This window comes from Anastrepha ludens, chromosome 3 (genome assembly GCF_028408465.1).
Source record: "Anastrepha ludens isolate Willacy chromosome 3, idAnaLude1.1, whole genome shotgun sequence".
Classification (NCBI taxonomy): domain Eukaryota; kingdom Metazoa; phylum Arthropoda; class Insecta; order Diptera; family Tephritidae; genus Anastrepha; species Anastrepha ludens.
The window spans coordinates 106,183,130-106,198,174 of NC_071499.1; the positions used below are offsets into that span (position 1 = coordinate 106,183,130).

Below are 15,045 nucleotides of genomic sequence, written 5' to 3' on the forward strand. Positions count from 1 at the left end.
ACCAGTGTTTATCGATGGTATGGTGAATTCAATCGTGGTCGTAGTTCACTCCAAGACGAATTTCGTGAAGGTCGTCCAAATTCAGTTGTTGTTCCGAAAACCATTGATGCTGTGCGCGAACTGATATTGCAAGATCGTCATGTCAGCTATCGTGAGATTGAGACAATCTTAGGCATTAGTGGGACCAGCATACATTCAATATTGCATAAACATTTGATTGTCAAAAAAATTTGTTCGCGTTGGATCCCACACAATTTGTCAATCGCTCAAAAAAGGCTCGTGTCGATTGGTCGAAGGCAATGCTCAAAAAGTACGATCGCGGGGCTTCGAAACACGGCTATGACATCGTGACAAGTGATGAATCATGGATTTACGCGTATAAGCCCGAAAGTAAACAGCACGAAGCACTTCCAAGCAAATGGTCGCCTGTTTTTTCGGAAAAACTGGACTTGTCGCAACCGTACCACTAGAACAACGCAGAACAGTAAATGAGTGGTACACAACCATTTGTTTGCCAGTTGTCTTCCAAGAAATTAGGAAAACCAATCGCCAAAGACGGATCACTCTTCACCAGGACAATGCGAGCTCTCACACATCGGCTCAGACAACTGCATTTTTGAGCACCCAAAACATCCAATTAATGGGTCATCAGCCGTATAGTCCTGACTTGGCACCGAATGACTTCTTTTTATTCCCGTACGTAAAAAACAAACTGAGAGGTCAACGTTTTTTGACACCTGAAGAAGCGGTTGCGGCATTCAGAATGCATGTTTTGGAGGTACCTCATTCAGAGTGGCAAAAGTGCTTCGACAATTGGTTCAAACGTATGCAAAAGTGTATAGATCTTCATGGAGAATATTTTGAAAAACAATAAAGTGATTTTCGATGATTTGTTTTTGTTCTCTAATCCCGACATATAAAAGGCACCCCTCGTGCTGCCGCTATTTTATAGCAAAGTACCAGGAAGGAGCAACAAAGAAATATTTGCTGTATTATTATAAAAAAATATATTTCCCTTAATAAGATCTCTCTCTGCTTTCATGAAAAGTAAACAGTTCCTATAGGTTAGTCACTCTCTCATGCGCCGGTACCATTGACCCGTTTTAAACATAACAAAATAGGCTGGTAAAGAAAGATCTTCTCTGATCTTGTCGCAAATGTTCAAAGTTCAAACCGTTTATCTACCCATCACTTACGGCGAGACTTTGTTGTTTGTGTAAATGCAAAGAAAAATCGAATTTCGCAAAATCCACTTGGTCGGTTAAAAAGATACACAGACAAGTCCCATTCCACATTCTCTTTCTCTATTGTTTTTTTGGCTGTATTTATTATTTAATGGATGAATTTAGCAAATTTACTATTTAATGGATGAACCGGCATTTCACTGCGCTTAAATTAAGTTTAAAAACAAATTATTAACAGCACGAAAGTTTGAGAAACACTTCAGCTATACAACGGCCGTTGCACCGAATTTCGCGGGCACAATAGCTCAAGCTGAACAACTCAAGCGTTTTATTTAGTGAAGCGCCAAGCTTTAGATTCGACAGTTGTGCAACTGAACGCATAAAGCAAGCACGAAAGGAAAAGGCGGAGTAGCCACATACATACATACATATGTATGTACAGACGTACCTATTTATTTATAATCACACAATATATCAATCAAAAGTAAAGAAATAAATAATAATCGAAAAAAATAAGAATAATAAATTGCCGTTTGAGCCATGCAACTCAGTATGAAATGGACTTCGTAGCGATGCAACACTGCGGAAGAAGCTGAAAACACAAATGCATAATTGAAGGATAAGCAGGGATTTTTTCAAATAACAAGGAAGTAACAAAAATTAAAATTAAATAGTTGCCAAAGTAATACATAAATTAATAACTGATACGCAATGAAATTCGACGCAGCTGCAGAAGCGGAAATTGATGAATTATACGAGTGGTTTCAACAAAATCCGAAACTGCCAAAGGAAATCGGTAAGTATTAGCTGTGAAGACCAATGCACGTCTATGTGTGTACGTATGTTATTACATATGTATGTATAGACAAATTGATAACGGTGGTAAATCAAGTCTGAATTAAGTGATAATCGTAAGTGCTATTTTGGCAAAAAAAAGTGTGTGTGCAAAACAAAGTGTGGACAGCGAATTTTGTGACTCTCCATATTGATTTTTACGAGAACTTTAGGAAATAATAGTCATAAGTGTCAACATACGCACGCATACATTCGCACACATGAATACAGGCGCGTTTAATTCGTAATGGACCATATTTGAAATTAAGTGCTAATTACCGTTACGTGTTCTGTCAAAGTAATTACTTCATTATTTCAAATAAGACAGATGACAGTTTCGGCAATTACAAGTGATACACCATTATTCTATGTTAATGTTAGTAATGTTATGAGAAGACGAGTATTTTAAGGTTAGAAAAATAAATGAGAAATGCACAAATGCATAAGTTTAGTAATAAAATAAAGCAAATTAAAACAAAAAATATGACAAACTTTTATAAAATGAAATTAAAATAAAGCAGTCCTAAACTAAGGAAATTAAATTAAATTAATTAAAATATAATATATATTATAAGAAAATAAAACGAAACATAGAAAAATAAAGTTAAATTAAATTGAATAAAAATATAAGCAAGTACAATAAAATAAAAAATAGAACGAAATATAGGAAAATAGGAAAATAGAATTACATTAAATAAAAATGTAAGCAAGTAAATAAAAATTTTATCAAATTGAATAAAAACCCGAAATAATACAATATAAAGCAGAATGTGATAAAATAAAACGAAATAAAATAAAGTAAAATAAAATGAAATTCAACTATATTAAATAAAAGAAAATTAAGTAAAATCAACACTCCGTTAGAAACTTATTTTAAAACCTTTGGTTGGGCACCCGGGTCTGGCCTTTTTGCGTCCTGTTCGAGGATTCTTTTTAAAAGGTTATATTCATAAATCGGTAGAAAATTAAATTTTAGGAAGCTACCTGGAAGCTCAAGTCGTTAGCTATAATAGAAAAATGTTAAATAAATTCACGTCCAAAGCCGAAAAAGTCTGATCCCGATGCCCAACGAAGGGTTAAATTATATTAAAACATAAAAAATGTAGTAGTAGAACCAGAATGTAGTAAAATAAAATAAAACGAGTTAAGATATTTAAAAAATTAGAATAGAAAAGTATAATTAAATTAACTACAATAAAAGTATAAGCATAATAAAATAAAATCAAAATAAAAGGAAAACGAAAACGAAAACAGAAACGAAAAACATAAAGTATAACAAAATAAGTTAGGTAAAATTAAATAAAAGAAATTAAAATAAAAAAAAACTTAAATAAATAATATGAAATAAAACAAAAAAAAGTAAGTAAAATTAACAGAATAAAATAAAATAAAGTATTATATCAAATTAAATAAAAAACGAAAATAATATTATGCAGAATGTAGTAAAAAAAATAAAAAAACGCGAAATAAAATACCATAAAATAGAATAAAGTAAAATAAAATTAAATTAAATTAAAAAAAATAAGTTAAATTAAATTGAATAAGAAACCTAAAATAAAATAAAAATAATAAGCTGAACGTAAGAAAATAAAATAGAAATAAAAATAAAATAAATTAAATTAAATTGAATTACATAAAAACCCTGCAATTAAATTAAACACAGAAAAATATGGGAAAGCACAGTAAATTTAAATTAAATCAAAAAAGTTAAGTTAAATGAAATAAAATTAAATTAAATTAAACAGCGGCCGCCGTAGCCGAATGGGTTGGTGCGTGATTACCATTCGGAATTCACAGAGAGAACGTTGGTTCGAATCTCGGTGAAAGCAAAATTAATAAAAACATTTTTCTAATAGCGGTCGCCCCTCGGCAGGCAATGGCAAACCTCCGAGTGTATTTCTGCCATGAAAAAGCTCCTCATAAAAATATCTGCCGTTCGGAGTCGGCTTGAAACTGTAGGTTCCTCCATTTGTGGAATAACATCATGACGCACACCACAAATAGGAGGAGGAGTTTGGCCGAACACCCAAAACGGGTGTACGCGCCAATTATATATATTATATATATATATTTAAATTAAACAGCAGAATGTAATAATATATAATAAAACGAAATAAAATTCAATTATACATTAAATTAAATTAAATATAAAACCTAAAATAAGATAAAGTTAAACAAAATATATTAAAATAAAAAACGTAAAATGCAATGAAATAAAACGTAAAAATGTATTGAAAAATAAAGTACATTTAAATTGAATTAAAATGAAAGAAAAAGAAATTTTAAAAATGTAGTAAAACAAAATTAAATTAAAGTAAAACGAAATAAAATACCATAAAATAGAACAAAGTGAAATAAAAAAAATGAATAAAAAAGTAAGTTTAATTAAATTAAATAAAACCCTGAAATAAATAAAATTAAACGCAATAAAATGCAGCAATAAATAAAATTAAATTAAAGTAAAGTGAATTAAATAAAATCCTGAAGTAAAATAAAATTAAACAAATTATATCAAAATGAAAAACGTAAAATGCAATGAAATAAAACATAAAAAAATATTGAAAAATAAAGTAAATTGTTATTAAATTAAAAACAAAAAACATTTTTAATTCAATTAAATAAAAACCTGGAATAAAATTTAACAAAATGTAGTAAAATAAAATAAAATTAAATTAAAGCAAATTAAACTAAATTAAAAAAAATACCAGTCTAACGGTTAGACGCGATAGAAGTGAAACCTTCCGTAAAACAAACTGAGAGAGAATGAGTCGAAAGCAGCATTAGGAGCGGGATAATTATAGGTTCATTATAATATTGCTATAAAGTTCATATTTTATTTTCTTCATTTTATTGTTATTCATCCTCAATGTTTTCAATTTCAACAAATGATACGAGTGGCTTATGATATATTAGATAAAATATGATACAAATGCTTTGGTTTCGATGTTGCCAACATATCTTTGAAATACCGCGTCAATTGTTGTTTTTGATCGTGTTGACGATTCAGTGCGATTGTTACACATTTTTAAATTGTATGTTGTATTGAGAAAATCAATTAAAGGAACCGCTGTGCTCAATGCAAAATTTACGTTAAAATCGGCACTTAAAATCATTGGAACTTAATAGTAATCTTTTCTAAGTATCCGCGATACTTCTGGTGTATATTTTTTAAAATTTTCGTGAATGAATTCCGTGATGCTATTTATTGATTGATTCGGTGAAATATAAATTGCCACAATTAAAACTGTTTTTCCATTGCTCAATCTGGTTTCGCATGCACATTTCTCCCACTTTAGAGAGCTGAACAGACAGTGATTCTAATATAGTTGCTGTGCATTCAGATCTATCTGTGGAGTTACAATACGAGCACCGTCATTTTGATTGTGGTATATTGCAACACCGCCTGCAATTGCGGTAAATATTTAAAAATGAAAATATTTACGAATATAAAAATACGGACGCAATACAGCACACGCGGTTGCTATTATGAGCGTCGTAACGCGTATATTACACAGACGTACTAACATACACACAAACATTCGTAGGACGCTTGGTCTAAGCAAGTATTAGGTAGTGTAGTATAGGTATAAATAATGCCTTCTCGCTCACCGATGCTCCGTAATACGCAGGCGCGCACACATACGTACTAGCATACATACAAACATACATACAGTGGTGGTCACGATTTTAGCACACTATACACAACCTTGACACTGTCCCACTTTCCTCTTTGCTTTTCGACAATTCACTACGAATATTTTTCTCTGGGTGTTGTTTACAATTAAAATAACAAGAACCGTTATAATCCGTAGCATTTATTTTGCAATTTTTTTCTTAAAATTCAGTTGAGTGCAAGGGCTGCTTGTTTGAGCTGGACACGAAGTTAGCACATATCAATAAATAGTTCCTCCCACTAAATTTTTTCTAAGTATTTGAACTTTATGGTAAGTTTTTATATTTTAGCTATTATGTTGATTGTAATTAATGTGAAAAAAAAATATGTTAGACATGGCGAAATGTTCTTGGTGCTCCGAAGCGCAGCGGGAAGTAATTCAACGTATGAATTCTTCTGGGAGCTCTGTGTCTGAGATATCCCGACTTCTAAGGTGTTCACGCAAAATGATTTATAATGCTCTTGCTGATATTAAGCGCCATAAGACATTTAAGGTAAAACAACGCCCACGACGCCGAAAGACAACAGCTAGGGAGGATTTACTAATATGCAAAGCCTCGCGAACAGACCCTTTTAAGAGTTCTAATGCCATAAAATCGCAAGTTTTATCGGAATATGGAATAAATGTTTCTTCCAAAACCATTAGAAGGCGTTTAAATGAAAACGGGTTGCGCGGGTGCATAGCTCAACACAAACCTTTGGTGTCAAAAAAAAATTTGGAGGCCAGGCTGAACTTTGCAAGGGAACATATCCATAAACCAATAAATTTCTGGAAAAATATTTTATGGAGCGATGAATGGAAGTTCTGTCGTCTCGGATCTGACGGGAAACAATATGTTTGGAGACCGCAAAATAAAGAACATGATCCTCGCTACACATTAAAAACGGTGAAGCATGGTGGTGGAAGCGTCATGGTTTGGGCATCATTTTCCTGGCGAGGTGTTGGACCCATACACAAAATAGATTCGCGTATGGATCAATATGTTTACAAAAACATACTAACTGATGTCATGATTCCTTATGCGGAGGAAAATATGCCCTTAATGTGGCGTTTCATGCATGACAATGATCCTAAGCACACTTCACGATTGGTGAAGAGTTGCTTGGAGGATCACAAAATTTGTGTTTTGAAGTGGCCAGCTCAATCACCGGATCTCAATCCGATTGAGAATTTATGGAATGATGTCGAGAAGCATATTCGAGCCGTGAAACCGAGGAATTTGAACGATTTGTGGTCGGAGATTAAGACTGCTTGGTATGGAATACCCCAGACGAGATGTGCTGCCCTAGTGGAAAGTCTACCACGCCGATGCGATGCTGTTCTCAAGAGTGGTGGATATCCAACTAAATATTATGTTTTTCTTTCACTAATGTGTTGTTCTTTGAAAATAAATTACAAATATCCATATGTGTACTAAATTCGTGTCCTCCATTATTATAGGGTGCTTGTATTTAAACCAGTTTTAATAAGTAAGGAGAAAAAAACAAGGTTCTGATTATAAGGCCTCTCTTTCTCCTTTCTACAAAGACCCGCCAGGGATAAATATTGCCGCTAGATTATTTGAATATAAGCAATAAACGCAAAATGAATGTTACTGCATTATAGTGTGCTAAAATCGTGACCACCACTGTACGTATGACGCTTGAACTAAACACCAAAGCAAATAATAGGCAGTGTAGTATACATACTACAATACTCACTATACTAGCGTGGCTCAGCAGTACGCAGCCACACACATATATGTACGTATATCAACATATAACGCTTCGTAGTGTCGCTTTTTCGTTTCATCGAGTCTCAAATCACTTCCAACGATTCTAAAGAAGTTTTCACTTCAAAACAAAGGGAATTAAGATGGCACAAAGTAAAATAAAACAAAATGAAATCAAATAAAATGCATACATAAACTTATAGACTTGATGCGTACGCCCTCGGTCAGCCGTTTGGTCTTCCATCTTCTCCAGTTCGTGGTATACCATCTGATTTTGTCTTACAAGTTGAAGTATTTATTTACAGTCTTATGCCGCCTTCGAACAGCAGATGGCTTTTTAGGAGAAGCCCTTTCATGGCAGAAATACATGCGGCGGTATGCCATTGCCCGCCGAGAAGTTACCGCTATTTGAGAACACTGTTTCTATTTCTTCTTATTCTTCTTATTCTTTTATTATAGGTTTTCACCTGTTTTTCTTCACACAATTGCATAGTTATAAATTATACAAGTATTATAAAGAATTATTAGAACTCAAAATGACGAAACGTTGTTGTCCTTCCGCTGATGTCGAAATCCAGCTTTCGCGCCATCTCTTTGGTAGTCTTCCAGGTCCGCGCTTTCCATATGGCATATAGTCCCTCGCTATTCGGATAATTCTGTCGTCTCTAGCTCTAGAAACGTGATCATTCCAAGCACGTCTTCTTGTTCTTATAAATTTCACTACGTCATTAACGCCAGTTTCGTCACGAATGACCTCATTTCCAATGCAGTCATGACGTGTTTTTCCTACGATGGATCGTAGAACTTGCATTTCAGCTGTACGTAGTAGCTGTTTTGTTTTTGCGTTTTCAGCTCGTGCTTCGGCTCCTTAGGTCAGGATTGGTCTTATTACAGTCTTGTATATACGCGTCTTGCTTTCAGTGGTCATATATTTGTTCCACCATACAACATCCCTAATGCAACCTGCAATACGTGCGCCCTGCATACATCTCCCTCTGACTTCCTTAATAATGTCGCGGTTATTGGATATTTCTATCCCCAGGTATTTAAATTTCATAACTTACTCTATCATCGTCCTTTCTATTTCAAGTTTGCATCTGATCGCATTCTTGGCAACTACTAAACTTTTCTATTAACAATAAAGCAAAATAAATTAAAATAAATAAAAAAATAAATTAAATTAAATAAATAAAGTGGAAGTTGTGACTATTATGCAATGACACTGACGCTGTTGTAGCAGAAGTACAAATGAGCCTAACGCCAGCTGGTGGACGTCAAGCTTTCTCTTTCGAAGGCAGCGATAGATCACCAGGTTTGCTATTTAGCAATGGTGAAAAAGAAAATTGTGAGAGCAACTTTGGCTGCCACGTCACTTGTGGATTCGGCAGCCGAATTCTGCACGATAATTTCACACATATTCTCACACTCACACACTTGTCCAATCAGTCGTTGTTCAGACGGCAAAGAGGTGTCATTGGTTAATTTTTTCGTATATCAGCAACACAATCTCAGTTTTTTTTTGTGTAGACACACCTCAATTGACGCCAGCCCATCAGCTGATCCTGTCAAATTCGCTCAGAGCCGAATAACGGTCTGTTAAAGAGCTCACCTTTGAAATCGTTTTACCATGAGCCCTCGTTCGCCTTAGAATCAGTGTTTCGCCTTGGAATTAAATTTCAAGTGTCAAGACTTTTTTGAACAATAGAAGATTTCGCATGGAGTTTCGTATGGCTAGACGAGTCCTGGCGTATATTGAATGTAAAATTAATTGAATAGAATTTTCCAGGCTCTAATTTTATATGAAATAAAAATAATTAAAGCAGGTATAAAATTATTTTTTATGCACCCAGCGCACCCTTAAGTGTTGTGCAATTTTTAGCTTTAGGAATATCGCACTTGTTTCCTCTTCGCTATATCTGAGACTCATATGGGACCAAGTGGCGTTTATCAATATCAATATACAATTTACGTTAGATGCCATGCATATTTTCTAAAACATTTTAATTTTTTATTTTTTCAAACCCAATTTGAACTGGAGCTACTAAATATTTTAACTATTTTCAGACCGTATTCTATTGAAGCGTTTCTACAAGTGTATGTACGGTGACATAAAAGGCACCAAAAACTTAATAAAAATTAATTACAGTATGCGCAATAAGCATGCGCACATCTTCCTCGAACGTGACCCAACCGATGGCGATAGTAAACGAACATTCGACTATGCGTGAGTAAATGTGTGTTTCTTAAAATAATGGGAGGTCCCATTGAAATGGAATTTTTTTCCTTTTCAAAATTTCACAGTGATTTAGTGCCGCTGCCCGGTCTTACACCAGAGGGCTACAAAGTCAGCTGCTACCGCTTGGTTAATTTTGATCCGGCAAAGGTTGCTTAACTTTTTAGCATTTCGTATTTCATAACCATTTAGATTTCTTGGAATTTCGATAGGTGAATCATACGGCTGATACCAAAGCTTTTTTCATGATCAGCGATTACCGTTTTAATATGTACGATGGCGCTACGTCTACCGAAGCGGATGTCGAAGCATTCGCCGATGGTGAGGTGCAAATATTCGACATGGACGGCTACACATTGAAACATCTCAGCAAGATGACCTTCAGCACATTACGCATATATATGGCTTTCCTGCAAGAAGCGTTGCCAGTACATCTGAAAGCCATTCATATCATCAACTGTCCGCCTTATCTGGATAGAATAGTTAGTATTATGAAACCGTTCATTGGTCGTGAAGTCTTCAAACTGGTAAATACCAAACACTCTATACTTTTTTTATGAAGCCACAAACACTACAGTTTACAATTTTTATAAAAGATACGCTTCCATACCGTCAGTCTGGATAGCCTGTACGAGCATGTACCTCGTAGCATATTGCCGGAGGAATATGGCGGAACAAATGGAAAATTGACAGATTTAAAGGCGGAACTTTTAAAAGACTTGTCAAGCAAGCGGTGGGTGTAGTGAATGCAAGCAAAAAACATTTACTTTTATTTAATATTTTGTATTTACTATTAGCGAATATTTAATGGATCCAAATCATTGGAAAATTGACGAGGACAAAGGAAATACTGAGCGTCGCCGATGGCCATTTCTATAATAAATTTTTCTACTTCACTTAATAGTTGAATTTTAGAATTTAAACTTTTTTACATATATCTCTAAATTGATGTTCTTATACCTACTAATAGAGAGTACCATGTAAAGTTCATGCCAATCAGTTCGTGCTTTTCAATTATTCAAGGAGAGGCATATATATTTTTCATATAAATAAGAGCAACCCTAATGTATATGTACCTATTTATATAACTCTAAAATTTTTGAATCAAATCTGAATAAATCAAAAGCAATATAAAAATAAAAGGAATTATGCATACATACATACAAATTATATTTACTGGAATTATCTATAATATATTTGCGAGCTTATCGCTGCTGTTCAGGTTCACAAATAAATGTTACGAATACAAAATAATTTATGCTGTGATCCGGTATGTTGTCATATTTTTTATGGGTTGGAGCTTTTGTATCTCTTCACACAACACGTGAGCCGCGTGGTCTTTATTTGCTGGACTATGTTAATTTATTTAAAAACCTGGCTTTCATGTTGTTTTTGTTGTAACAGCAAAAAATTACAAATACGACCTCTTTCCCCCAACAATTTTTGAGTAACGCTGCTTGAGTAATAACCTGCCGTTACCGGATCCGGGTCGTTTCGGCAAGGTAAATCCAAAAGAGCTTTACTGCTCAATTACCTGCTCAGTCCAGAGTAGCATTTGGCATATTGATATCAGAGTTCCGTTTGTAAATGAAGTCCTGCACTCCTAGTGCGTTAAAAAGTCAATAGTGATGATGGGCGAAGAACCTTGGAAATGCAGAAGTGGGTAGAATATGGTTACAAAGTTCAGAAAGTGGAGCTTATATAAGACCGTTAACCGGCGCTCAGCGAATTTTAAAGAACCAGCTGAATCGACTAAGACTCTATACGAAAAAAATCAGCACAACCCCCAAATATGCTACTTCATTCCAAAGCTGAAGGAAAAAACTGGTAATATGTACCTATATCATCCTTGGAGTAGAAGATACTATCTTGGTGGACACATTTGTTTTTTTTTTTTTTTTTTTTTTGTCAGAAGAACTAGCAACATTAAGTCCACTGTACTGCACTCGAGTTCTCTTTTTAATTTTCTTTAAATTCGCCCGACCTCCGAAGAAATCTGAGTAGATCTTATGGTGCCAAGGAGCCAAGGTGGTCGCTTCTTAACATATCAGTGGCAAGTACCTCAAGCCTGATTCGGGCGAAGTGGTCCGCCGTCTCATCCTCCTCTCCATATGCTGGGCAGAGTGCACTGTCTAAGATGCCTACCTTTTCCATGTGCTTCGCCCATAGAAAGTGGCCCGTCATCAGTCCAACCAGCTGCCTACAGTCCCTTCCGCTTAATGACAGGAGGACCTGCCACAGTTAGTCGGATGTGACAGGTAACATCAGCCCGCCAAGCTCGCTTGTGGGACACATTCTTTAATCCTCATAAATTTAGAAGGTAGATCTAGAAAAGTTACTGCTGATGAATTTCGACTTAGTTCAATCACAAGCTAGAGACTGCACTTCTGGTTCATTGCTCTAACGAAACTCGGTCAGAAAACTCCACATAAAAACTAATAGCTGAAATGATAATACTTGGTTCTACTTTTTTTGTGGTAAAATTTCCCACACTAGTTTTGTTAGCGTAACAGACGGAGGTTACAGTTTCTTGTCTTCATGCTTTGCTACAATTCTCGTCTGTTTCCCTGACCAAACCTAGATAGTAAATTTCACCAAATTAGAAAAATCTTTCACCGCTATTAGAAAAATCTTTCACCGAAATTCGAACCTACGTTCTCTCCGAACTCCAAATGGTAGTCACGCGCCATCTCATTCGGCTACAGTGGAGTTGTAGTACAAAATCCAAATTTACATGAATTTTGTTTTAGTTTTGTCAAAATCAGCTGATTACTTTCTACAAATTATACGAATTTACAGCTAATTTCACTAAAAAGAAAGGAAAAAAGTAGGTTAGTCTAAATGCAAATTTCTTTGGACAAAATATCATTCCTCAATGTTATTTACTTCCAGAAATTTTAATTTTGGTGTTATGAAATTTGTTGTGGTGAATATATTGGTCGTTTAAGTTTTCTTTAAATATAGAACATAACATTTGAAACCCCGAACTAGTTCCCCTACTTTCTTTGGTCATTCCCTCGTTTAGGCTATAAAAAAACAATTATGTTTTCATTTCATTCCTTTAGTTAAGTCACACATTCAGCCGCAGGTTATTTTTACCATGATCGACTTAAAAAATAGCTCAAATAATCAGATCCCAGATAAAAGATTAATTCTTTAAATAAAACTAAAATTTAAATAGTAATTAGTAGTAAACAAGTTAAAGTTGTAGAAGGTATTAAAGAAAACGGATTAAAAAAATAATAAATGTGATAGTAGAGATTAATTGGAATTAATTGAACGAATGAGAAATTATTTAAGTACATTCAGCAATTTTCGGCAAGGCATCGGAGCAATTTATGTCTGAAACGCAAGTTCGCTTTTATATATTTTTTTGGTAAACTATTCCACAGACGGACGGAGCACACAAAGTATTAACATTCAGTTATTTCCATGACAGTCGGTTCTGCGTTCCGGAATAACCCGGATTTATATCCAACCAAGGACTTGTCACTCCAACACCATTACCCCTACATATATGGGGAAACTTTTATGCTGCTACAACAACAACGAAGTTCCGTCACCAAACAATTGTATATCGTCAGCACTAAGCGTAGCGAACTTTAGAGCAACAATTTTTTGTTTTTATTCTTCAATTCCTACAGGGTAACTCAATCACAAAATAAGAAGGTGGCAACATCATGACAAAGAATTAACTTCAAAATAAAACGTCAACAAAACTGACATCTCAAATTGACATTTTATCATCTGTAGCACGGTAATTTTCGTATAGCAATAGGAAACACACAGCCCGAGTAACCATTTCCAAAACATGTCCGCACTTTTTAATGGACTAAAAGCGGCGCAAAGGCTGCAAGCTGCCAATCCAATGCTTTTCCAGCATTTGGCCAGAAACTGTAAGTACAGAATTGAATGCAAGTTGCGGAGGGCATAACAGCACAAAGTTGTTGAATGCACACACTTTTTTACGTAACGTCTGCTTTTATCCTTTCGCTTGTGTGCATCAAATAATTTTATCTCTTTGGCAGACGCTGGTTGGAACAAGGATTACAAACCTGGCCCAATTCCTGAAACCGAAAAGGCTTGTGAGGCAGCTGCCAAAAAATACTATCTACTGCCAGAGGAATATCGCCCATATGCCGACAATGGACTAGGCTACGGCGACTACCCTGACTTGGGCAAGGGTCTTGGTGTTGAATCGAAAGATCCCTACTATCCCTATGATTTTCCCGAGCATAAGCGCAATCTGCATGAAACGGTAACAAATTCCTTGAGCTTTTGAAAACTATACAATTTTTTAATATATGTATGTATTTGCAGGTGCATGCCGATGTTGATTTATATGGAGAAGATCGTTATTCTCAGGCGGAGAAACCACGATTCACGAATGCTCAATACTGGCTTAGCTTTTTAGGTGTAATGTCTGGTTGTTTTGCTTTGTATTACTGGTTGGAAAATTACCGTATGTACCGACCAGTTGCCGTTAAACAATATCCTGGCGATGGCAGAAAACATTACACGTTCGAACGTGAATAAAATCATAGGGAAGATTAGTAATGAAAGGACATTTGTATTCACTTTCTTGAATATTTTTATTTTCAAGTCTTTATGAACGAAACATTATGTGGCGTGGTTAATGTGGGCATCAAATTCAAATATAAATAAAAGTTGTTAATAGTAAATGAAGTCGTATCAATTTGTTGTTTTGCTTTTCAGAACCGTTTATTGTGAAAATGCAAATGTTCTTTCTTAACCAAATGTGTGCACATACATATGTATATGTATGTATATGCTTTCGAATCCAGTAAGTCATTGAAGAGATTGGTTGGTGTGAAGTCACAATAGTAATATAAAAATATTTTTTAAATAACTTTTGTAATAGTTTCTTTTAAACCAATATGCTTTTAAGCATTTTATGAAATAATTGCCAAGCCTGTTTTACAACAAACAATTTTATGCTACTTACGAATGCCAGAGGGTTTTATGAAGACTTTTCCTGCCATAAATAAATTCTTAACTTGCTTAAAATCACATATTTTCTATTAAAAAATGCTTTCATACGGCATTCACCTTTTTATCAACTTATATTATGTATTTTAAATAACCAGCCAATTTCTATTAAGGTGTTGTTTTTGACTCTTATATGCTTCCAAAGGCGCGTAGTTTTCCTTCTTACCTAGTTTGCGAAAGATTTTAAAGATCCCTACACTCGTTATTTAATTTTTGGTCCACTAAAAGCTAGAGTACGGCTCTGTTATTTGAAGCCCAATACAAAATTGCTACTAGAATTGAATGATTACAAAAGAAGTTTTTCACTAATTTATCAATAAACTTAATTTTTTTTCACTGTCACTAAATTTTCAGGGAAAGGGGTTTTTTAACAAAATACATTTGAGTTTATATTTTATG

General features: G+C 34.5%; 2 protein-coding genes across 2 annotated transcripts; both read left to right on the forward strand.

Annotated features, from left to right (window-relative positions):
- The first annotated feature begins 1,465 nt into the window (after positions 1-1,465).
- Positions 1,466-10,633, forward strand: LOC128858704 (alpha-tocopherol transfer protein-like). The gene is made up of 6 exons (XM_054095179.1): positions 1,466-1,980; positions 9,468-9,627; positions 9,705-9,786; positions 9,849-10,163; positions 10,233-10,369; positions 10,434-10,633. The coding sequence occupies exons 1-6, from the start codon at positions 1,896-1,898 to the stop codon at positions 10,513-10,515; spliced, it is 861 nt and encodes a 286-aa protein (XP_053951154.1). The 5' UTR covers positions 1,466-1,895; the 3' UTR covers positions 10,516-10,633.
- A 2,740-nt stretch (positions 10,634-13,373) lies between these two features.
- On the forward strand, positions 13,374-14,322 carry LOC128856674 (NADH dehydrogenase [ubiquinone] 1 beta subcomplex subunit 8, mitochondrial). The gene is made up of 3 exons (XM_054091988.1): positions 13,374-13,532; positions 13,665-13,894; positions 13,957-14,322. The coding sequence occupies exons 1-3, from the start codon at positions 13,448-13,450 to the stop codon at positions 14,170-14,172; spliced, it is 531 nt and encodes a 176-aa protein (XP_053947963.1). The 5' UTR covers positions 13,374-13,447; the 3' UTR covers positions 14,173-14,322.
- Positions 14,323-15,045: the final 723 nt, after the last annotated feature.